The sequence below is a fragment of the Octopus bimaculoides genome, chromosome 9 (assembly GCF_046866305.1).
Source record: "Octopus bimaculoides isolate indiv1 chromosome 9, ASM4686630v1, whole genome shotgun sequence".
Classification (NCBI taxonomy): Eukaryota; Metazoa; Mollusca; class Cephalopoda; order Octopoda; family Octopodidae; genus Octopus; species Octopus bimaculoides.
In genome coordinates, this window is record NC_142936.1 from 31,114,364 (window position 1) to 31,139,646 (window position 25,283).

At 37.4% G+C, this 25,283-nt stretch overlaps 1 protein-coding gene across 34 annotated transcripts in view; it reads right to left on the reverse strand.

Moving 5' to 3' along the window:
- LOC106875847 (coiled-coil domain-containing protein CG32809) overlaps positions 1-25,283 on the reverse strand; it is a 931,982-nt gene that overhangs the window by 298,042 nt on the left and 608,657 nt on the right. For all 34 annotated transcript variants that reach the window (XR_016243094.1, XR_016243099.1, XR_016243098.1 and 31 more), the window contains one exon: positions 20,760-20,958. Coding sequence is in view for 27 of the 34 variants with exons in the window: in XM_052970538.2 (XP_052826498.1) it covers positions 20,760-20,958 (199 nt within the window). In the remaining 7 variants the exon portion in view is untranslated. The remainder of the gene's footprint in view (positions 1-20,759; positions 20,959-25,283) is intronic.

Consider the following 25,283-nt stretch of genomic DNA (forward strand, 5'->3'; position numbering starts at 1 on the left):
TTTGCATGTTTCCCAGTGGAGAGGTGAAGACACTTTGGAATTGCTTATTTAGCACTTCACTTATCCTCTTGGGGTCTGCAGTTAGTGAGCTGTCTTCTTCAAACAGTGGCCCTATCTTGTAGTGCACCAAGACAGACTCTTTCACAAACCTGTAGAAGGCCTTGAGATTTATTTTTATATTTTCCACTGCTCTAGTTTCTCTTTTTACCCTTATACATACATACATACACACATATGTATGTATGTATGTATGTATATTATGTTAATATGTGTGTGTGTGCATGTGTGTGTGTGTGTATGCCGGTGCCCCTGGGCCGGCTCTTGTGCGGGTGATACATGAGGTTTTCGAGCGAGATCGTTGCCGGTGCCCCTGGGCTGGCTCGTGTGCGGGCGACACATGGAATCTTTCGGGCGGGATCGTTGCCGGTGCCCCTGGGCTGGCTCTTGTGCGGGTGACACATGAAATGCCTTGAGCGAGACGGGATCGTTGCCAGTGCCCCTGGGCTGTCTCTTGTGCGGGTGACACATGAGATTTTTCGAGCGAGATCGTTGCCAGTGCCCCTGGACTGGCTCTTGTGCTGGTGACACATGAAATTTCTTCGAGCGAGATCGTTGCCGGTGCCGCTGAACTGGCTCTTGTGTGGGGTTCTGGAATTTTTCGAGCGGGATCGTTGCTGGTGCCCCTGGGCTGGCTCTTGTGCGGGTGACACATGAGGTTTCTCGAGCGAGATGAGCGTGGCCTTTGCCAGTACCGCCTGACTGGCCTTCGTGCGGGTGACACGTAAAAGCACCCACTACACTCTCTGAGTGGTTGGCTTTAGGAAGGGCATCCAGCTGTAGAAACAGCCAAATCAGACATATATATATATATATATATATATATATATATATATATATATATATGGTGTTAGGAAGGGCATCCAGCTGTAGAAACTCTGCCAAATTAGATTGGAGCCTGGTGTTGCCATCCGGTTTCACCAGTCCTCAGTCAAATCGTCCAACCCATGCTAGCATGGAAAGCGGACGTTAAACGACGATGATGATGATATACCGCCTGACTGGCCTTTGTAGGGTTTTCAAGCAAGATCATTGCCAGTGCCCCTGGACTGGCTCTTGTGCGGGTGGCACATAAAAGACACCATTTCGAGCGTGGCCGTTTTCGTGCGGGTGACACGTAAAAGCACCCACTACACTCTCTGCGTGGTTGGCGTTAGGAAGGGCATCCAGCTGTAGAAACTCTGCCAAATTAGATTGGAGCCTGGTGTTGCCATCCGGTTTCACCAGTCCTCAGTCAAATCGTCCAACCCATGCTAGCATGGAAGGCGGACGTTAAACGATGATGATGATGATGATGATGATATCTATATATATATATATATATATAAAACAAAGATAAATTAAATATAAAGATATTCTCCATTCCAGCCCCTAGTGGCCTAGAAGAGGTTAGAAGGGTCAAGTGGCAAAGACATTATTCTGCTTAGTGAAGGCATCTGGCAAATGTATAACTTCTGTAATTCACAGAAAAACTATTGTTTTACCATGAGAAAAGCACTGTTGAAGTGTTAAGTGAAATTTGGCAATTGCGGATCAAATCCACGCCACACCTGCATGAAGCCACTACAAATACGTTGTGGAATAAAAAAAATCATCTACTGTCATGGAAAAAGTTTAACTGTAAAAATGCAGAATTATTCGAGTAATGGGCATTCAAAAAAGTATGTATGTATAGAAATGTATGAATGAAGTCTTTAAGGTTTAAGATTCAAACCAAGTAAGTGCAATAATAATGTTTAGCAGTTCAAAACTGAGTAGTGAAATGCAGAATTAGGTTGGCTGATCACGAGAATCAGATATTGATCACTTTTCTAAAAAAACTGCAGGTGGTATGGGTTATTTCCCTTGGGTTGTTTAAATAAGATATTAGTAATATGTAGTAGATACAAGGATCCATTGGAGGGGCCCTATTACCGATTTTTTTTCAACAATCTAAGTATGTCACAAGGTTTCCAGACATGAGTTCTACTTACGTGTCAAATAAAATATAAAAGTGATATTGTCTGCAAAAATTAGAAATTGGACACACAAAAAATCAATATTCAAAGTAATCGAACACAAACAATGAAACCTATAAAATATTTCTAAATTCAATGGCTCAATTAGTATCCTGAAACTGTAAATAAGAAATAAATATTATAATTTGTAAAATAAGTATAAGTGATACAGGGTGTCCCAACTGAATGTGGTGTGGAAATTTAGGTTCATTTTTTCAGAATTTTAAGCATTCAAAGTATGAGTTCATTGTATTGGGACACACTTATTAAATATGTTCCGGAATCAAAAATTTATGTACAGTCATCAAAAAATTTTAACTGGAAAAATGCAGAATTATCGAAGTTATGGGCATTGAAAGTGTACATGCATCAAGAAAGTGCAATAATAAGGTTTAGCAGTTGAAAACTGTGAGTAGTGAAATGCAGAATTAGGTCTGCTGATCATGAGAATCAAATACTGATTGCTTTGCTAAAAACAACTGTAAGTGCAGGTGGTATGGGTTATTTCCCTTGAGTATTTAAAAAAATACTGTGCAGGTGCTATGGGTTATTTTCCTTGGGTGTTTAAAAAATTAGTTATATGAGGTAGATATAAAGTTCCCTTCCAGGGGCTGTATTATCAATTTTTCAACAATCTATGTATGTCATGAGGTTTCCAGACATGAGTTCTGCTCACGTGTCAAGTTTCATCAAAATCAATAAAATAATGTAGGAGTTAGCTAACAACGCCACGAACAAACACACACCAATTTTCAACATGTGCCGTAGATTATATTCATAGTATTTAATGTAATATTGTAATATAAATAAATTATTGGATTGTCAGTAGAATATCTTTATATTTAATTTATCCTTATTATTGAATTATACCAATATTTATATGGTACCCAACTGAAGTACCAGTGAATTAGATGTTTAACACACCCCTTTGAAGAATTTGTTTTCCTCAGTTTGTTACTATGTGTGTGTGTGTGTGTGTGTATAGATTGATAGATAGATACATACATACATATATGTTTCTTTCCCTCATCGTCTTTCTTGTCCCCCTTCCCCTCTGCCTCTGTTACACACATGTGACTACAGGCCATGTCTCTTGCCCCTATCCTTTCTGGACTAGACATTCACTGGGTTGGATGTCATTTTTCCTTGACTCCCGACATTTTCCTTCTACTATTTTCTTCTCTTCTAATTATTCTATTTCTTTGAAAAAATTTCATTACAATTCATCTTGGCCTAACGGCCCTTAATGTTAGTCTTTGTCGATTGTTTACTCCATACGTCCACTCTGTCATTGTTTGTTTGAAGCTCTAACTCTCCATGAATTATATACACTTCCAAGAGGCCCCACAGTCAAAGATCATGCTTCACCACCTCATCCCATGTCTTCCTGGGTCTACCTCTTCCACAAGTTCCTGCCACAGTTAGAGATTGGTATATCTTTATGCAGCTGTGTGTGTGTGTGTGTGTGTGTGTGTGTGTGTGTGTGTGTGTGTGTGTGTGTGTGTGCATATTAAAGTAACAAATTTAATCTCTGGTAATAGAGTGACCAGTGGTTTCGATTCACGGAGGCTGTAGCCTTGTGGATGATTCAACAGACTCTAGTCTGAAGACAAATTTAATTCTTCACCTCTGGGAGGCAGAAATCTGTTATGGTCATTGGTCATTGATCATTAGGTCATTGAAGAATAAATAGTGCAGTGTTAATGAGGACAGGTTATCTCCCCCAGACCAGCCATTTGTGGGCTGGGAGAGGGGAACAAGGGCTTAGTCAGTGAACAGAGAATCCCATGCTTGCATGGTGTGAAGATTTCTTGGTGAGTATTCAGTGAGCCAAGTTTCAGGGAGTTTTTGAGTATCTTAGCTTGCTTCGCTACGCAATGCTTGCAGAGTATGCTCCTGTTGATGTAGGGTCCCAGCCGTTCTAAGATCTTCTACTTGATATTGAATGGGGTCACTTCATCTTTGAGGTACCACACATGGCTTGCCAGGGATGTGACAAATTGTCTTGCTGGCACTCACATCACTACCAGCGACAATAACACTAACCCTATGGCTAGGGATGACCACCACAATAATGATGATTACAGCAACAGCAGCCACAGTGGCATTACTGCATTGTAATGATAAAAGCACTGATGGTAGCTCCAACATCACAGGTGGAAATAACAACATCCGCAGGCCCAGAGCCAACTGAAGATGCATCAGTAATGTGAATCGAACCAACACCCAAGCCTAGAAATATATCAGGTCAGCTGGAATGGTGTTTAAGTGATGCCTGCACAACCACAGGTCCTCCTTCAGGGTCCTGGAAAGATGATTTTCCACATCTCTGGCCAGCTATGTGTGGCATTTCAAAGATGAAAGGACCCCATGCAATATCAAGTAGAAGATCATAGAACAGCTAAGACCCTACATCAATGGGAGTGTACACTGCAAGCTTTGCATAACTGAGCAAGCTAGGATGCTCAAAGACTCCCTGAAACTCAGATCACTGAATACTCACCAAGAAATCTTTACACCAAGCATCCATTTCAAGCGCTACCTGCTGCAAGCATAGGATTCCCCATCACTGACTAAGCCTAGAAGAGTCCTCACAACCCATAAGCAGCCCAAGGGATCAATCCCTTGTTCTCCTTTCCTGGCCCACAAATGGCTGCTATGGTGGAGATAACCTGTCTTCACTGATGCTGGATTATTTATTCTTTGATGACCAAATGACCATTGACCATAACAGATTTCTGCCTCCCAGAGGCGAAGAGTTAAATTTGTCTTCAGACTAGAGTCTGAGTCATCCACAAGGCTACAGCTTTCATGGATGTGAAACCATTGGTCACTCTATGACCAGACATTAATTTTATTACTTTGATATTTTACTGTTCTTTACAGAGTGCTTCTTTTTCAGATATATAATACATTGATGATATCAGGTCATCCCATAAGTTCTGTCCGATTTTACCTTTCTTAAAATTGAATGAAATTTAATAGCGTTTTAGAATGTCTAATGGAATTAAAAATTATTTTTATGCATTTGTGTACATTTAAACTAATTAAATATTATTTTACAGAATAATAGAATTAAAATTTCTTTGATTAAAACCCTTTCTAACATGGAAGTATCCAAAGAGCATTTGAGGCTCATAATGCTTTATGAGTACAAAAAAGGAAACTCTGCAGCCAAAGTGACTCAAAACATACACTCAGTTTATGGGAAAGAATGCTTGAATGAAAGAACTTGCAGAAGATGGTTTGCAAAATTCAGAAGTGGAGATTTCAGCATTGAAGATGAAGAACGAATAGGACATCCAGTTGAGTTTGATGATAAACTTCTTGAGGCATTACTTGAAGAAAATCCTGCATTATCAGTTGAAGAATTGACAATAAAGCTTAGTTCAAACCATACAACTGTTCATCATCATCTTCAACAACTTGGAAAGGTTCCTAAATTTGGAAAATGGGTGCCTCATGAATTGTCTGAAAGCAACTGCAAATCCAAGTTGACATCTACTCTTTTCTCCATTCTTGCAAACTCATTTCACCCTTTTTGGATAGACTTGTGGCTGGTGATGAAAAATGGATCTTCTATTGAAATGTTAAATGTTGTAAACAGTGGTTTGGTAAAAGGGAAAAAGCTCAACCACACCTGAGAAGGGAACTTCATGGAAAAAAGGTTCTTCTTCTATCTGATGGGATTGCAAAAGAGTAATTCACTTTGAATTGTTACCACCTAATGCAACAATCAATGCTCAAGTCTACTGTCAGCAATTAGAGTGTTTGAACCAAGCTTTGAAGAAAAAAAGACCCGCTATAGTGAATCGAAAAGGAGTGTTATTTCATCAGGACAATGCATGACCTCACACTGCAAAGATCACATCACAGAAGATCGAAGAGCTTGGTTGGAAAAAAAATTCCTCATCCACCTTATTTTTCCAACCTTGCTCCTTCAGACTACCATTTGTTTTGTAGTTTACAGAATCATTTGGGGGATATAACTTTCGCAAGCCAGGAAGAGGTCAAAATTGACATTTCAGAGTTCTTCACTTTGAAACCAAAAGAGTTTTACATGGATGGGATTAAAAAGCTCGTAAATAGATGGAAGGAAGTCATAGATAATCAGGGAAAGTACACAAAATGATTAAATTTGAATTAAATATAACATTTGATCACTTGTTTTCTTTATTCAAAATTCGGACAGAACTTATGAGATGACCTGATATGTATATATATATATATATATATATATATATATATATATATATATATATATATATATATATATATATATATATATATATATATATATATATATATATATATATATATGTATATATATATATGTATATATATATATATATATATATATATATATAAAAGAGAGCTTCTGTCTGTTTGTGTGTTTGGCCAGCAAAATGAAAGTAAATGGTTCAGGGGAAGCTATTATGCTTTTTCTATATATATAAAATCGAAATTCTGTCTCTTTCTTTCTCCAGCAAAATGAAAGCACTTGGTTCAGGGGAAGCTATTATGCTATTGCTTAATTTGTCTCAACAAAAATTATGCAATGGTTCAACACTAATTGTGTACAAACATGAGGAATTGCACTGAGGTAAATATTCTCACTGGCTGTGGTAAAGGTGACACCACCTTCATTCCTCACATACCAATTATACCACCTAATGTCCCATTCCAATTTAAGCCATTACAATTTCCTGTCCCACTTTCTTTTGCCATGAGCATTAATAAAACTCAGGTCCAATCACTAAAAGTCGCTGGATTGCAACTTGAAGAACCATGCTTTTCACATGGTCAACTTTATGTAGGAGCATCATGTGTGGGAGCTGCATAATTTGTCTCAACAAAAATTATGCAATGGTGCAACACTAATTGTGCACAGCCTTATGAGGAACTGCATTGAGGCAAATATTCTCGCTGGTTATGGTAAAAATTAAAAAACATTGTTTATAAAGAAATGTTCGCTCTTAATGCAACATGAGTACTTCAACAACTTAACGTGTATGACATCGATCTTTTTTCTACTTCAATTATTACATGTTTTCTCTTATAAAATACACACATAGAGGATGAGTAAATCTAAATCTGTAGAGTAATCTTGCCCTGGTTCGAATTCAAAACTGAATCTTTCAATTCTTCTTGGTCACATGGCATATTCAAATGTCAAAAGAAACTGTAACAAATGGGTGTTCTACTTGACCTGTGGCCTTTTAATTGTCATTGCACAGTCACCTGCATTCTGTAAAGCTATTCTTCTATATGATATAGCTATTTCTCTATCATTATTCACATTGAAACTGAAGCTTTCAATTCTCCTTCTTCAATTATTACATGTTTTTGAGAACCATGCTTTTCACATGGCCAACTTTATGTAGGAACATCACACGTGGGAGCAAAAGCAAATCTTTTTGCTTATGCACCCTGAAATAAAACAACAAACATTGTTTATAAAGAAATAGTCACTCTTAATGCAGCATGAATACTTCAATAACTTAATTTGCCATTACTATCATTACATTAAAAAATGACTAAATTACCTATTTAAATGAACTGTATTATATAATTGCTGTTACAGTATTACTGAATAAAATAACGCATAAAACTCATTTAGTATTGTCATATAATAAACAAACAGAAGTGCGTGTATGAACCCCATTTTTTTCTACTTCAATTATTACATATTTTTCTCTTATAAAATACACACATATAGGAGGAGTAAATCTAAATCTGTAGTGGTAGTCAGATTCGAAACTTTATGTAGGAGTATCATGTGTAGAAGCAAAGGCAAATCTTTTTGCTTATGAACCCTGAAATAGAACTAGAACATTGTTTATAAAGAAATATTCACTCTTAATGCAACATGAATACTTCAATAACTTAATTTGCCATTACTATCATTATATTCAAGAATGAAATCAATCTTTTTTCTACTTCAATTATTACAGGAGGTTCATGTATGAAATTGATCTTTTTTCTACTTCAATTATTACAGGAGGTTCATGTATGAAATTGACAGAATATGTATGTTAATACACATTATACATATGACTGACCATAAAAACCCAAAGAGAAAAAAAGCAATGGAAACAGATACAAAGTGAGAGATAAACAAAGCAAAAAAAAAAAAGATAAAGAAAAGGCTTCCAAAGGTTGTAAAATTATTGAAATTAGTAATTTTAAGGATTCCAGCGAAATTGACAATTAACAGGCTGGAAAAATAGCAAGCAGATACTTATATACAAGGGAGTACCCAAAAGAAACCAGAATTTTGCAATATTATTTTATTCACTTAGTCTTACATGTTTACACTTTTATCAATTTCAAAGTATTCTCCATTTGAAGCGATGCATCAGTCCAGACAGGCTTTCCACAGTTTGAAGCAGTCCTGGAACCCTTGTTTGCTCATGGAAAATCAAAGCCAGTTACAATTGAATGCATGTCATGAACTGAAAGAACACTTGGAAGTTGATCTGGCCTTTTTTTTTTGAAGGTCATAACTAGTGATGAAGGCTGATGCTACAGAATTTGCAGATGTAGAAGCGGTGAAAAAAAAAAAATCAACAGAAGCATTTTTTTTCACCGCTTCTACATCTGCAAATTCTGTAGCATCAGCCTTCATCACTAGTTATGACCTTCAAAAAAAAAAGGCCAGATCAACTTCCAAGTGTTCTTTCAGTTCATGACATGCATTCAATTGTAACTGGCTTTGATTTTCCATGAGCAAACAAGGGACAAATTTTGCTGCAACTCTTCATTCACAATTCATTGCTCAAAATTCATTGGCAGGAGCTCCAGGACACCCTAGTCATATCAACAAGCTTGTCAATTGTTCAGTGATGGTCCTCCAAAGATTAGTTCACAAATTTTCATAATGTTTGTTCGGTAGGTTGACAGTCACCCTGAACAAGACTGGTCTTCAAGTGATAAGTGACCATTCCTAAAGTATAAAAACCATTTGTAAGCTTGTGTTTTGCTCATGGTAGCATCCTTGTAAGCTGATTGAGCAATAAAGCACCTATGTGTTGAGAGAAAAACTGGGCATAAGAGGGGTGAAATGCAGCATGCAAGAGAGGAGACTGTGTTGGTTTGGACATATGATGCATATGAATGAAGACAGCTATATAAAGAGGTGCCAGTCACTGAAAGTGGATGGTACCCATGGAAGTAGGAGACCCAAGAAGATATAGGATGAAGGGGTGAGGACCAATCTCAGGATGCTGGTGTTCATGGAGGAAATGACACTGGACTGAGATGTCTGGTGACACCCTACCCCAACAAACCAAACTACATCACCTCTTCCAAACTGAATCTTTTCTTTTCTTCTTCGAACACTTTGATTATCTCCCATGCCTCATTCCTGTTCTCACTGCCCTGATCACTGTGCCCCTGCTTTTCCCACCCCCTCTTTATACCCAGGTTCTTACTAGTCACTGCAATCTTCACCCCCACTCCCTTCTTGCACCTTCTTGGCGATACCCTGCCATATATATTATGACTTCCATACTTTGAGGGCATGTCCTGACACTTGCCACCATTTATCTCTCTCTTCTTTACTCTACCATCCCATCTCTGCTCTGATCCTCATTCCTTGTGAGTACATGCTGGCACTTTGCCACCATCTCTCACCTGCTCTCACTTGCACTCTTGCTGTCTTCCACTCTCTCTCTTTCCCTTGCTCTTCCCTTTGGCTGGGTAACCATGTATCTCTTCTACAGCAACACACCTGCTTCTGCCCTCATTCTTGATCTCTCTCTCTCTCTCTCTCTCTCTCTCTCTCCTTCTCTTGCTCTTCCCTCTGGCTAGATAACCAAGTATCTCCTTTATAGCAGCACACCTGTTTCTGTCCTCTTTCTTGTCAACTCTCCCTTCCTCTCTCTTTTTTCTCTCTCTCTTTCCCTCTCGCTCTTCCACTCTCTCTCTCTCTATCTTTCGGTCTCCAACTGGGTAATCATTTACCTCCTCTATAGCAAGACACCTGTTTCTGTCTCTCTGGCACACACTAATCTTTCATCATCTGATACAAGATCACCTCCTCCAATGCCCCCTCCCCTCTCAAAGGTTCTTTGTCTTGCAAGTTACTTGGTGACCTTGCCAGTGCTCTGACATGTAAAAATCATCCAGTCCACACTGTAAAGTACTTGGCATTTGGAAGGGCATCTAGCTTTAAAAACCATGCCAAAACTGACCTCGCCTGTGCTGGTGCCATGTAAAAGCACTCAGTCCACTCTGTGGGGTGGTTGGTGTCAGGAAGGGCATCCAGCCATAAAATCCATGTCAAAACAGACATGCATCCAATCAAACCATGCCAGCATGGAAGGCAGACATTAAACGATGATGATGATGATGATGATGCACACAAAATATATACAAATAGGCATAAAGGCACATACGCACACTCATATATACATGTACACATACATATGTTCATATATACACACAAATACATATACCTAGACATACATATACATGTTATATATATAAACTCATATACATATTTACACACAGACACACCACACACACACACACACACACACACACATACACACACACAGACAAATATTATTCATATTGTTGAATCTTGAATTTTATTATTGCTGTTATTTATCTTTTACTTGTTTCAGTCATTAGATTATGGCCATGCTGGGGCACTGCTTTGAAGAATTTTAGTCAAACAGATTAACCCCAGCATTAATTTTATTAAAGTCTGGTACTTATTCAATTGGTCTCTTTTGTTGAACTGCCAAGTTATAACGATGTAAAAACATCAACACTGGTTGTGAAGTGGTGGGGGAGGACAAACACAGCCACAAAGATATACACACACACACACATGTGATGTGTTTCTTTCAGTTTTCATTTACCAAATCCATTTACAAGGCTTTGATCAGTCTGAGGCTACAGTAGAAAACACTTGCCCAAGGTGCCACACAGTGGGACTGATCCCAGAACCATGTGGTTGGGAAGCGAGCTTTTTACCACACAGTGACACCTATTATTATTCTACTTTTTTCAAGGTGGTGAGCTGGCAGAATTATTAGCATACTAAGAAAAATGCTTAGTGACATTTTGTCTGTCTTTATGTTCTGAGTTAAAATTCTGCCAAGGTTGACTTTGTCTTTCGTCCTTTTGGGGTTACTAAAATAAGTATGAGCTGAGCACTGGGGTCGATGTAATCAACTTACCACCTCCCCTCAAATTACTAGCCTTGTGCCAAAATTTGAAATCAATATTATTATTCTACTTTTTAAAAATGTTCTGTTTTTATTTTTTCTCTAATCAACATTTCTTGTACACTAATCAACATTTCTTGTACACTAATCAACATTTCTTGTACACCATGTACTGTAGTAACACATCATAGTACTATTCTGAAGTGACACTCTGATATATTCAACCATGTGTAAATTCATACAGGTATTGTATACTTTATCACACATGATAATTTATATGTAATGTATATTTGGAAAGTAATTGCACTTTTTCACCCTTATGAAATATGAATCAACCTATCATGTCAGAGCCAAGGTTGAATGGGTGGGAACTGTCTAGAAATAATATATCATCTCTTCTATCCAGCAGTGTGTTATTCATAGTTATTTTGGTAATTAACCCCATGGAGGATAAGAACTTTATGAAACAACATATTTGCCATTGCTTACTGTATGAGTTCTGAAAGAAAAGTACCACTACAGAAGCAGTGAAAAACATTTGTGAAGTGTATTCAGATGCAGTGAAAACTCAAACATGTCAGCTGTGGTTTAAAAGGTTTGAAGATGACAATTGTGATGTATCCAATGAGCCTCACTCTGGAAGACAACCCACTCTGAATGATGACCTTTTGAATGAGACTATTGTATCAGATCAACATCAAAGCACCAGAGATTTGGCACAAATATTTAATGTGTCATGTTCAACTATCCATGAACATCTCAAGCAAACTGGGAAAATATGCAAAGAGGGAATTTGGGTTCCACGTGAGCTTATGCTTGATAACTGAAAGCAATGTTCCACCATTTGTAGCAGTCTTCTAACCAGGAATAACAACCTGTCATTTCTGCAGCGAATTGTTACAGGTAATCAAAAATGGGTTTTGCATTACAATAGAAAGCAAAAAAGACAATGGTTAACAAGTAATGAGAGTCTAGCACCAACACCAAAACCAAAACTCCATCCACAAAAATCCTTGCTCTGTGTTTGGTGGAATATGAAAGGTATCATCCATACAAGTAACTGGAATGTGGAAAGACAATCAATGCAGATGTTTATTGTCAACAACTTGATAGTATAAATGAAAAATGATGTCAAAAGTGGCCAGCTTTGGTAAACAGAAAAGGTGTTATTCTCCAGTATGACAATGCATGACCACTCTCTTAAAAACAAACCCAAGAAAAAATAAGACTGTTAGGATGGGAAGTTCTTCCACATCCTCCATATTCACCTGGCTTAGCACCTACAGATTTCCATCTGTTCTGATCACTAGAACAATTTATAGGAAGCAAAACATTCAGAAACTGAGAGGAAGTTGAAAACAGACTTTCAGACTTTTTTCAGGAAAAGAAATAGGTTTCTTTGAATGTGGTATAAAAAAGTTACTTTCCCATTAGGCTGCAATCTTTGAAAACAATGGCAATCACATTTTTGATTCAGATAAATGTAGTTTGCATTCATTTTTATATCCTTTTTGGTAAAATGCAATTACTTTCTGAACACCTTAATACATACATATATATCATCATCATCGTCATCATTATCACTATTTAATGTCCGTTGGATGATTTGATAGGGGCTGGTGAGCCAGAGGAGTGTGTCAAAGACCCATGTTTAGTACATCAAAGGAGTGACACCAATAACAAATTCAAGAGTTACATATTCATTTACTTAATTCTTATTGATTAAAGTGCACTGATTAACTATTGCAGAACTTATAAAATATTAGCTTTAATTAAGTGAGATCCAGATAATTATTATACAGAGTAAAATAAATAATGGAAATAACACAGATAATAGTAAAGGTCACTGTGTTCAGAGGAGAAGGAGGGGAAATGAAAGAGAGGAAAGAAAATGGAAGATATATAATGATACAGATAGCAATAATCAGTCTCAGCAATCTTAACCTATAAATACTTAAATAGAAACAAAATAGGATAAATTTAATAGAGATAGTGAACAACACTGCTGTTGTCGCATTATCATTGAGAATATAAGTAGATAGGTCTAATCACTACTAATAATAATTTCAAATTATGAGGAGTATTAAGAAAATTTTAGAATATACAAGAATTATAAAGAATTATAAAAGCCATAAATGTTAAAAGAGTTTACAAGGTTTATAAAAAAATTATATAGGCTATAACCAGGGAGATTGAAGCATATATTATAAAAATATCACCTAAGGCTAAAAGCAAATTGATTAAATTATAATTTATATAAAATTGCAATCACTGGTATATGTTGTTAGAACTAAGGGTACACAAAATTAGCTTAAACATAATCAGTTAATAGTCTTAATAGTATTAAGAAGAGCTAGGCTAACTAAACATATTCCATGAATCTTATTACTAGTAATTAAGGTCTATATTGTAGGGTGATAAATGTACATCTTGAAGAATCAGTTTAAAGTATAAGAAAGTTCTATGGATAGAATGTGAGCATTTGATCCTTAATTCATCAGATCTATTAATAAATCATCTATGCATTTTAAGATTTTCAACTTTTCCAAACAGCATACTGTAACCATATCTATAACTAACATAAGGCTTAGTGTGTCTAGTAACATTTCACATAAGATGAAAGTCAATATTTTTGTCCTTTAACTCCCAGACCTCCTTGGAGAGTGATGTTAGCTTTTGCTTTATCTCTCCTAAATGTGTGAAGACATTTATGTGATCTCAATTTGAAATTAGATCATGTGATCAAGATAACATAATCATCTTAATTGACATATTACATATTCTTATGGATGTTGAACATGCTACATCCTTGACTGTACCATGTTTACATCATAATAAAAACTCTTAAATGAAACAATTGCGGTAGTACCAGACAGTTCATTTTTTTAATTCTGTTCTTACATCACCCAAATGTTCTATTCATTATTGATACTATAGGCATTGCAGATTACCAAACAACAGTCAACTTCCCTTAGTCAATGCATTCTGTGTTATGATAATAGAAAACTGTCTGGTTTGCATCATTCTGTCTAGCCATTAATAGCGATGTGCTTCACATTAATATACCTTTATCATTAATGGATCCCCTTTAATCAAATGTATGAATATCTATATACCTATGTAAATATATATGTAATTCAATCCTCTCTATCTTATAGATAAACTTATGTCATCACTCAACATAATACTTCTATGGATGAGCAATTCTAATACCAGTATTGCAATGCCTATGCAAAATATTCTCCATTTTTTTCCTCTTAATCCTTTCTGTCGAAGTGTGTAGCCTTGAAATATAAAAGACTTTTCCATTCTTCCCGAGTGTTAAACTAATACATCTACTACACCTGTCTTTGTCTTTCATTTACTGTAAATTTCAACTGTGTGTGAGTGTTGTGAAAGGATTCCGACCCGACCCCACCCCCGCCCAAATGACTGAAGGTGGACTGTGTCATTGTTATTAAGTAATGAACTATGAGTGATTGACAGTTCGGGTTGGTAGGCAGTTCACTGTGAGCCATGGCTGAGAGCATTGAGTCTCATGTAATATTAATAGTAGTGTATCGTGTAAATACTTTCTCCTTCATTATATTATGTATCCAATACAAGGATATAAAAGTGGTGATGGGTTGTTTGAAGCTTGTGTTGGATCTTTAAAATATTTTTTGGTATGAAACCGATGAAAATATCATTTAACATGGAAAATTTATTGGCCTCCATGGTGCAGTTGCAACAGCAACAACAACAATAGCAGATACAGCAACAGCTACAACAACAGCAGCATCTACAATAGCAGCAGCATCTACAACAGCAACAACAACAAAACAAGCAGTTACTGGAATTAATGTGTCTGGCGTGTTTGAACATGATCCCGCTCGAAACATTTCATGTGTCACCCGCACAAGAGCCAGTCCATAAAAAGTTATACTGTAGAACAGAACCTAAAAAACGGTTCAACAGAAAAAATTGCGTAAATGGATTATCAGTGACAAAAAATATGAATCATCATCATCATCATCATCATCATCGTTTAACGTCCGCTTTCCATGCTAGCATGGGTTGGACGATTTGACTGAGGACTGGTGCAACCGGATGGCTACACCAGGCTCCAATCTAATTTGGCAGAGTTTCTACAGCTGGATGCCCTTCCTAACGCCAACCACTCAGAGAGTGTAGTGGATGCTTTTACGTGTCACCCGCACGAAGGCCAGTCAGGCGGTACTGGCAACGGCCACGCTCGAAATGGTGTCTTTTATGTGCCACCCACACAGAAGCCAGTCCAGGGGCACTGGCAACGATCTCGCTCGAAAACCCTACGAAGGCCAGTCAGGTGGCACTGGCAATGGTCACGCTCAAAATGGTGCATCTTATGTGCCACCCGCACAAGAGCCAGTCCAGGGGCACTGGCAACGATCTCACTTGGCTTGCCGGGTCTTCTCACACACAGCACATATATAACGTCGACGTCGTTTAACGTCCGCTTTCCATGCTAGCATGGGTTGGACGATTTGACAGAGGACTGGTGAAACCAGATGGCTACACCAGGCTCCAATCTGATTTGGCAGTGTTTCCACAGCTGGATGCCCTTCCTAACGCCAACCACTCAGAGAGTGTAGTGGGTGCTTTTACGTGTCACCCGCACGAAGGCCAGTCAGGCGGTACTGGCAACGGCCACGCTAATCTCGCTCGAGAAACCTCATGTGTCACCCGCACAAGAGCCAGTCCAGGGGCACCAGCAATGATCTCGCTCGAAAATCCTACAACAACCCCACACAAGAGCCAGTTCAGGGGCACCGGCAATGATCTCGTTCAAAGAAATTTCACGTGTCACCAGCACAAGAGCCAGTCCAGGGGCACTGGCAACGATCTCGCTTGAAAAACCTCATGTGTCACCCGCACAAGAGCCAGCCCAGGGGCACCGGCAATGATCCCGCTCGGAAATATTTCATATGTCGCCCGCACATGAGCCAATCCAGGGGCACTGGCAACGATCCCGTCCCGCTCAAAACATTTCATGTGTCACCCGCACAAGAGCCAGTCCAGGGGCACTGGCAACAATCTCGCTCGAAAGATTTCATGTGTCGCCCGCACATGAGTCAGTCCAGGGGCACTGGCAACGATCCCGCTCAAAACATTTCATGTGTCACCCGCACAAGAGCCAGTCCAGGGGCACTGGCAACGATCTCGCTCGAAAGATTTCATGTGTCGCCCGCACATGAGCCAGTCCAGGGGCACTGGCATCGATAAGGCTCGAACGATTTCATGTGTCACCCGCACATGAGCCAGTCCAGGGGCACCGGCAACGATCTCGCTCGAAAAACCTCATGTGTCACCCGCACAAGAGCCAGTCCAGGGGCATTGGCAACGATCTCGCACGAAAGATATCATGTGTCACCCGCACATGAGCCAGTCCAGGGACACTGGCAATGATCCCACTCAAAAGATATCATGTGTCGCCTGCACATGAGCCAGTTCGGGGGCACTGGCAAATGATCCCGCTCGAATGAGCCTCAAAGAAAATTTGTGTATGAAAAAATTAATAGCACAAACATAAATTTACAATTGGATACAGGCAGCAATATCTCAATAATTAACATAGATACATGGAAAAATATCGGGAGACCTAAATTAAATGAAACATTGAAAATTTCCCATGGTTTTTCAGGAAAAAAATTACATTTTAACGGCAAATTAATAAGTAACATTATATTTCACAGAAAAAAACCCTTAAAACTTAAGTTTTTGTGTTAAATTATTCCACAAATTCAGTACTGACTGGATCGAATTATTTAACATGTGGGATCTCCCCCATAAATCTTTTCTGTAAAAATATAAATGGTTTTTCCCCCAGTGCAAATAAGTGGTCAGATGAATTGAAAATATTTTAAAATATTTTCCTTGAAGTACTGTCTGATAAACTAGGTCTGTGTACCAGAACAAAAGCTTGGTTTCAAATAAAAGAAAACACCATACCAATATTTAAACGAAAATGAACTGTATCATTTGCAGCGTTAGAACAGATAAACTTAGAGAGACTAGAAAAAATTGAAGTTGTCCAAGTGGAATATAGTCAATGGGCAATACCAACTGTCCATATTAAGAAAAAGAATAATAAAACCAGAGTGTGTGCTGATTTTTCAATTCGTTTAAATGAATGTCTTAAAACCTGCCACTATCTGCTACCTACTCTTGAAGATATTTTTGTGGCAAGATATTTTCTAAATTGGATCTCTCTGATATGTACCTATAAATTAGAGTAGATGATGAATGCTCTAAATACCTAACAATTAACACACATAAAGGACTGTATAAATACAAAAGGTTACCATTTGACTTAAAAGCCACACCAACAATTTTTCAACAGATTATGGATGCAATGTTAGCAGACTGTGAATTCGCAGTTCCATATCTGGATGACATACTCATTAAACGCAAATCCAAGGATCAACATGTAGAGCACATAAAATATGTATTTAAAAAATTAGGGATTACAACTTTACTTTGAGTGATGAAAAGTATGAATTTTTCTTATCAAGAATAAGATATTTAGAACAAATTGTTGATAGAAATGGATGTCAAACAGACCTGTTGAGGGCAGACACAATTAAAAGTATGCTCCCTTCAACAAATATAGCGACCTTACAACCGTGTTTAGGACTGGCAAATTATTACCAAAATTATACTCCAAATATTCATAAGGCAAGGGTTCCACTGAATAATCTGATGAAAAAGATATGAAGTGGAAATGGTGGGAAAATTGCCAAAAGGCATTTGACGAAATAAAATATCTGGAGTGGAGATTGTTGTAGTTTCAAATGCTTCTGAATACAACATAGGAACAGTAATGCTACATAAATATAAAGATAATAACATGAAAGTAGTGGTTCATGCCTCGTGTTCTCTGATATCAGCAGAGGAAAAATTATAGTCAAATTGAAAAAGAAGCTCTAGTAATTATTTTTACCATAAAAAATTTCACAGATTTTTACACAGGAGAAGTTTTCATCTACAGACTTGTCATCGTTCATTATAATTGATGTTTGGGTCGAAAAAGGGAATTTCTACCCATACCACTAATAGGTTGCAATGCTGGCATATGACATTATTAAACTATGATTTCAAGATGGAGTATATACAATCCAAGTATATAGGTCATGCAGATTGTTTATCAAGGCTGATTTCGAAAAATGTGGAACCATTTGAAGACACCATGATTGCTGCTTTGTGAGCAGAAAATGAAATAAAAATGTTTTGTGTAACGTCATTCATGAACTGCCAGTTACTTTACAAGACACAAAATTAAAATTGGAAAATAATAAATTCCTTATAAAAATGAAAGAAATACTGAAGGCTAAAAGAGATAGGAATATATGCAACACAAATGTGAATCATTTCTCACTGTGTGGCAATGTATGCTCAAAGATGTATGCTTAATGTATGCTCAAAGAGTTGTGCCAGCCACACTACAAAAGCAATTATTACAGAAATTTCATATTGGTCACCCAGGGATTTCAAGAATGAAATCATAAATGAAAAGTTATGTATATTGGCCAACAATGGACGGTGACATTGAAGAATCAGTGAAAGCATGCAGAGGGTGTGCCTCAGCTGCAAAAGCCCCTACCACGAAATGGCAACAGTGCCCAAAAACAGATGTACCATGGGCCAGGCTGCATGTTGATTATGCAGGCCCACTTAAGGGTTCATATTACCTTGTTGTGGTGGACAATTTTTCAAAGTGGCTGGAAGTGCATAAATGTAAAAAGTCAGCATCTGCAGTTACAATAAGTGTTTTTTTATTTACATGAATTGTTCACCAGGTATGGTATACTGGATACCATTGTGTCTGATAATGGAACTCAATTTACCTCAGACGAGTTCAAAAAATTTTGCAAAATGTTTGTCATCAAGCATGTCACTACTCTGCCCTATCATCCTAGGTCAAATGGACAAGTGAAGCATTTTAGTTTCAAGAGGGCATTGAAAAAGGCAAACAATGAAGTTATGGACGATTTTGCACTTCAACAATTTCTAAGAGTGTACCGAGTAAAACCTAATCTGAACACATCGTTGGAAATGTCACCTGCAGAATTGATGTTTGCTAGAAAGGTCAGATCTGTCTTTCATAAAATGATATTGAGTGAAAATATAAAAAAGTTGTTACCTAACTTCAAAAGTTAGGTAACAAAGTTTTTTTTTATAGATATGGTAAAGAAAGCTGAGAGGACAGTATAATTATTAAACAAATTGAAAGAATGATATTCCTGGTAAAAGGGGAAAAAAATGTCAAATATAAAAGACATATTATTAACCAACTTAAAAAAGAGATTCATGGAAAAAATAGCCTCAAGAAATGGAATCCCCATGGAACTATTGTATGACACATTTGAGGTACCAACACTCAAACAATTTGAAATTACATGTTCTAGCACCAGAAAATGGAAAAGAATAGAAACACTGGAATTGAGATATTAAACTCTGAGTGGAGTTCAATTCTCAAAAGGGGAGAAGATAGGGGAGACTGATTCTAAAAAGGGGAGATATTGTGGAAGAATTCTGACTACCCACCAAGCGACTGAAGGTGGACTGTCTCACTGTTATAAAGTAAAGAACTGTGAGTGATTGGCAGTTCAGGTTGGTAGGCAGTTCACTTTGAGCCATGATTGAGAGCATTGAGTCTTGTGTAATATTAATAGTAGTGCATCGTGTAAATACTTTCTCCCCCCCCCCCCTGCTTCATTATATTATGTATCCAATACAAGGATATAAAAATATATACACTAGGTTCTTCAGTTGATAGGACTCTTGATCGAGACAGATTTCTGCATTTTTGGAGGCAACTTAAACTAAGCTTTTTGTTTTTCCATTTGGTGCATAGATGTAAAGACTTTTCTTAGCCTGCTACTGATGATGTTTTGTGGGTTTTTTTTGACTCTGTCACCTTAATTAAATTCCTTATACACATGCTCTCTCTCTCTCTCTCTTTCTCTCTCTCTCTCTCTCTCTCTCTCTCTTCTCTCTCTCTCTCTCTCTCTCTCTCTCTCTCTCTCTCTCTCTCTCTCTCTCTCTCTCTCACACACACACACAGAGCATGAGCAAGATACATATATAATGAGTGAGGGGGAGTATGGCAAATATATATAGACAGGGAGAAGTTTACAATGAGGAAAGTGTAAATTAAAGAGATAGACAAAGAGAGAGAGAGAGAAAGTGAGTGAGTGAGTGAGAGGGAGAGAGAGAGAGAGAGAGAGAGAGAGAGAGAGAGAGAGAGAGAGATAGAGAGAGAGAGAGAGAGAAATTTTTTCTGTTGCTGTGACTGATTTAAAAATTTTAAAAGTGAAAATTTTTTAATTTGGTATATTGATGTACTTTTTCACACTGGAAGAGAGAAGGGAGGACATATTCATATTGACAATATCTATTGAATTAGACCTAATGATAATGAGTTAGATCATTTTATGAGTAATGTAGCATATAAAAGAGTGAAGAATTTTCAATGAAAAATGAAAAAAATAGGCATATGCATTACCTCAAATCTTCGAGTTGATAATATATATTCGTTCGTGGATCAACAATATAAATCTTGTTTCTTGGGGATTCCATAAACTCCATTGTGAGTTTGTCAGCAAATGACCGTACAAAGAGAGCCCGGACAGTATCCAATGTTGTGATTTCATTTGGTAAGGAGGCTTTTTTAGTTTCATCTTTATAGACCAAAAAAACTAACCCTGAAAATCAAGAAAAAATGAAAGAAAAATAAATAAGTGAATTCAAATGAACTGTACAAAAATCTTACCATTACTTGATAAAACCTTACCATTTCATTATAAACTTTCTCCATACTGGTCAGTTTTTTGCTTGGGTTTGCCATTTATTATGACTAATTCCTTTCTACTTCATGTTCCTTTTTGTAGTATCTCTGAATCTTCCTTGGTTTATTTTCCCCTTGCATAGTTGGGAGAAAAGGATTTGTCTGGAGAGTCTGTTGTTGTCCATCCTGTGTATGTGGCCCAACCAACGTAAATTTCTATCAATGAGAACGATGATGAGAAATTCTATCATAGGATCTCTTCATTTCTGATCTTGTCAAAGAAAGTAATATTCATAAATTGTTGCAGCTATCTCATCATATATGTATGTAACTTCTCTACTTGAGCGTTTCGACTCCATACAGCAGGGAAGAAAACACTATAGCCTGGTATACTTTACATTTGACACATATAGCAACATGTCTATTTTTCCACAGTCTCTCTTGTAGCCTGCTAAATGAAGCACCAGCTCTGTGCGATTTTCTGGTCCACTCATGCATCGTCTGAGATTGTGCTGCCTAGGTATTTAAATGTTTTGCACAGGGTCAGCTTTTCATGTCCAAAAGTGATGTTTTCTTCTGTAAGACAGGAATTTAGGTTATCTACAGGTTGGATAAGGCATTTGGTTTTTCTGATGTTAATCTTTAACCTGAACTGTTCTACAGCTGTTATCTATCAGTTTCTGCATATCTTCAGTGCTGTGGGCAACTAATGCACTATCACCAGTGAACAATATATCTTACAGTAGGACCCTCGTAGTGTCTTGGCTTTATACTGTGCAGCATTGAACAGATCAGCATCATGCTGCATCTGGATGTAAATTCCCCCTCCACCTGCCTCAAAGGCAACTTCCAACATTGTTGTAAGACAGAGGGAGAATAGCACTGGAGCAAATATGCACACTTGTTTAACTCCATTTGTCACCACAAACTTGCTTTGTCACCACAAATTGCATGAAGGAATGTCTGCATTCTTTCATGCAAGGACCTGACTAAATTGATGAACCTTTAAGGATTCCATGTTTCTTAAGAACCACCCAAAGTGGAGTGGTGAAAGCCTTTGTGAAGTCTATAAACACTGCATACATAGGCATGTTCTGCTCAATGTATTTTTCCTGAATTTGGTAAAGACAGATGATCATGTTCACAGTGCTTCTACCTCAACAGAAGCCACACTGGGTCTCAGGTAAAACATTTAGACAAATATACTCATTTAGTTTGTTTGATAGAATACAAGCCAAGATTTTCCCAGCTAATGAAAGTTCACTCTACAACCTTTTTTGAAGATAGGAATGATGCCTGCATCTTTCCTGTCTTGTGGAACCATTTCCTTCTCCCAGATCTGAAGCACAGTGTTATACAGATTTTCAGTTTGCTTTACACCTCCATGCTTCCAGATTTCAGTAGATATTCCACATCTGCCAGGTACTTTACCTTCTTTCATTTGTTTGATTGCATCAATGAATTCCTTGTAAGTAGGTTTTTCATCTAAAGATTAAATGGTTGGCTATTGTGTAACCTTCTCAAGAGTAGTGTAGTCCACAATGTTTGAGATATTAAGCAGACTGTCAAAGTGATTGGCAAATCTATCAAGGATCTCTGATTTTTCCTGGGGTATTGTTTTGCTGTCAAGCACCATGAGTTTTGTTGTGCCTCTCTGCTGTAGCCTGTATATCTCTCAAAGTTTCAAGTAAAATGCTTTCTTATTATTTTTATATGCATAATGCTGTAGTTCTTCAGCTTTGGCCTCTCACCAATCTGATTTCAGTTTCCTAGTATATTGTTGCAGCTTCCTTCTTGCTTCCACCAGTTTTCCTCTGTTAGATTTTGTGTTACAATTTAGCTGCCTTGCCTTTGTGGTGTTCCTTTCCTTTAGCAGGGTCTTTAGTTGGATGTCATTCTCAAACCAGTCTTGATGTTTTTACATCATCTTGCCAAGGACATGAGCTGTCTCATATGTAGTTACTTTCAAGATGTTCCATTTTTTTTAAAGTCCTTTGTTTTCTTTATACTCCCATTCTTCCAAAGCCTTATCCTGCAATTTCCGTTTCACTTTGAGGTCTCTGAGTTTTGTGATGTTTAGCTTATTTTTTGGTCAGCCCTTTGTCATCCTACTTTGCTTCCTGATGGAAAAAGTGACTTTTGATCTTAACATGTGGGGGTCAGTAGAGCAGTCTGCACCTCTCATGGCTCTTGTATCCAAGACATCATTCTAATCTCTTCTACAGATAATTATGTAGTCTAGGAAGTGCCAATGCTTAGAGCAAGAGTGCATCTAAGTGGTCTTGTGATGGTCTTTGTGCTTGAAGACAGTGTTTGTAATTACTAGGTTGAACTCAGAGCAGAGAGCTAGAAGAAGCTCATCATTTGAATTGCACTTTCCTACTCCATGTTTGCTCATCAGATAAAGCCATCTATGAGACTATGATAATAATAGCAACAACAATAGTATACATACAGGCATGGCTCTGTGGTAAGAAGCTTGCTTCCCAACCATATGGTTTTATGTTCAGTCCCACTGTATGGCACCTAGGACAAGTGTCTTCTACTATAACCTTAGTTTTCTGCTAATTTTTTTCTTTCTCCTCTTTCTCTTTCTATAAATTGCCTTTGACGTTAAATCTATAAATAGTTTTTTTTTTAAGGTGGTTGTTTACTCCTTATGCAGAGTTTGACGACCTCCTGTATCTAAACCTTAGCACCATCATGGCATCTGACGTGATTTTTTAAACCAGACTATGTTCTGAAAAGACACTCACATAGATTGTAAATCCGATTTGGACTACTAAGAGCTGCAGATAAGTTCTGATCTTTATGGATCTTAAAATGTCTTTTGAGGCCTCTGTTAGATTTGTAAACCTTCTGGTATACACGGCATTCAAAGGTGAGCACAGATATATGTGTATATATAAGAATATTTATAGACTTAGTTATATTAATGTGGGTTCTTGTCATTCCACCATAGTGTTTAAAAATTTAGTTAAAAACATTAGCAAAAGAATTTCTAGCCTCTCCTCCGATAGGGACATTTTTGATAGTGTTTCCCCAGTATATAATAAGGTTCTAAAAGATAGCAGATTTAGCGAAGAAATAATCTATACACCTGCCACCAGTCCAATAATAAAGAAAAGGAAACATAGGAATAGGAAAACTATCTGGTTCATACTCACCCGAAGTGACCTTTAATATAGGCAAGTATTTCTTAGCACTGATAGATATTTTCCAGTCAACCATAGTTACAGAAAGCTCTTCAATAGACATAACTTAAAAATCAGTTTCAGCTCAGCTACTAATTTTTAAAATATAATCGCACACAACACACAAAAACCACAATATGAAACCAGCTGTTCATGCAAGGATAAAAATTTGTGCCTGTTAAATGGAGCTTGCATGTCCGAGACCATCATTTATGAAGCCACTGTGGACTCTATATTCACTAAGGACATGGTTTCGATGAAGAAATACATGGGCCTTACAGAGGGTAATTTCAAGGCCAGGTTCAATAATCATACCTTGAGCTTCAGGCACTGGAATAAAAGGAAAGCGACCAAATTATCCAGTCATATATGGTCCTTAAACGATAAAGGTGTCACTTACAACATCCATTGGAAGATCTTAGCCAAGTGTAAGCCCTACACCAACAGCAGTGGAAAGTGCGGTCTTTGTGATATGGAAAGCTGGCTCATCTGGAAAAGCAGCTTAGACCCTGCCACATGACTAAATTCAAGAACTGAACTTTTCGGATCATGCCCACATGTGGTTAAATATTTGTTACGTTTTTGGTCCCCCCGAGATTACAGATGGGACTTGCTTTCTACATTGTGTCCACATACAAGCTTTTTATCTCTCTATACTTTTTACTTATATTTCTTATATATTTTTAATATATTTTTTACATATTTATAGAGATATTGGTTTATAGTTTTGCTCATATTTTTTTTACATATAATTTTTCTGTATTCTATCTTCCACCCTGCATTTTTTCTGTGCATATATACACATGCATATAAAATTTCTTGTGCGTACATGTGGATGTGTGCGGGTATGTGTATATATATAGACGTGTGTGTGTGTGTGTGTGTGTGTGTGTGTGTGCATGCAAGTATGTGCATATATAGATGTGTTTTACTCTTATTGCTTATTTTTTACACTTTTTTTTTACACATTTTTCTGTATTTTGCCTTTAGCCCTGTTTTTCTTGTGCATGTGCATATATAGACGTGTGTATGAACCTTTTTTGTGCAC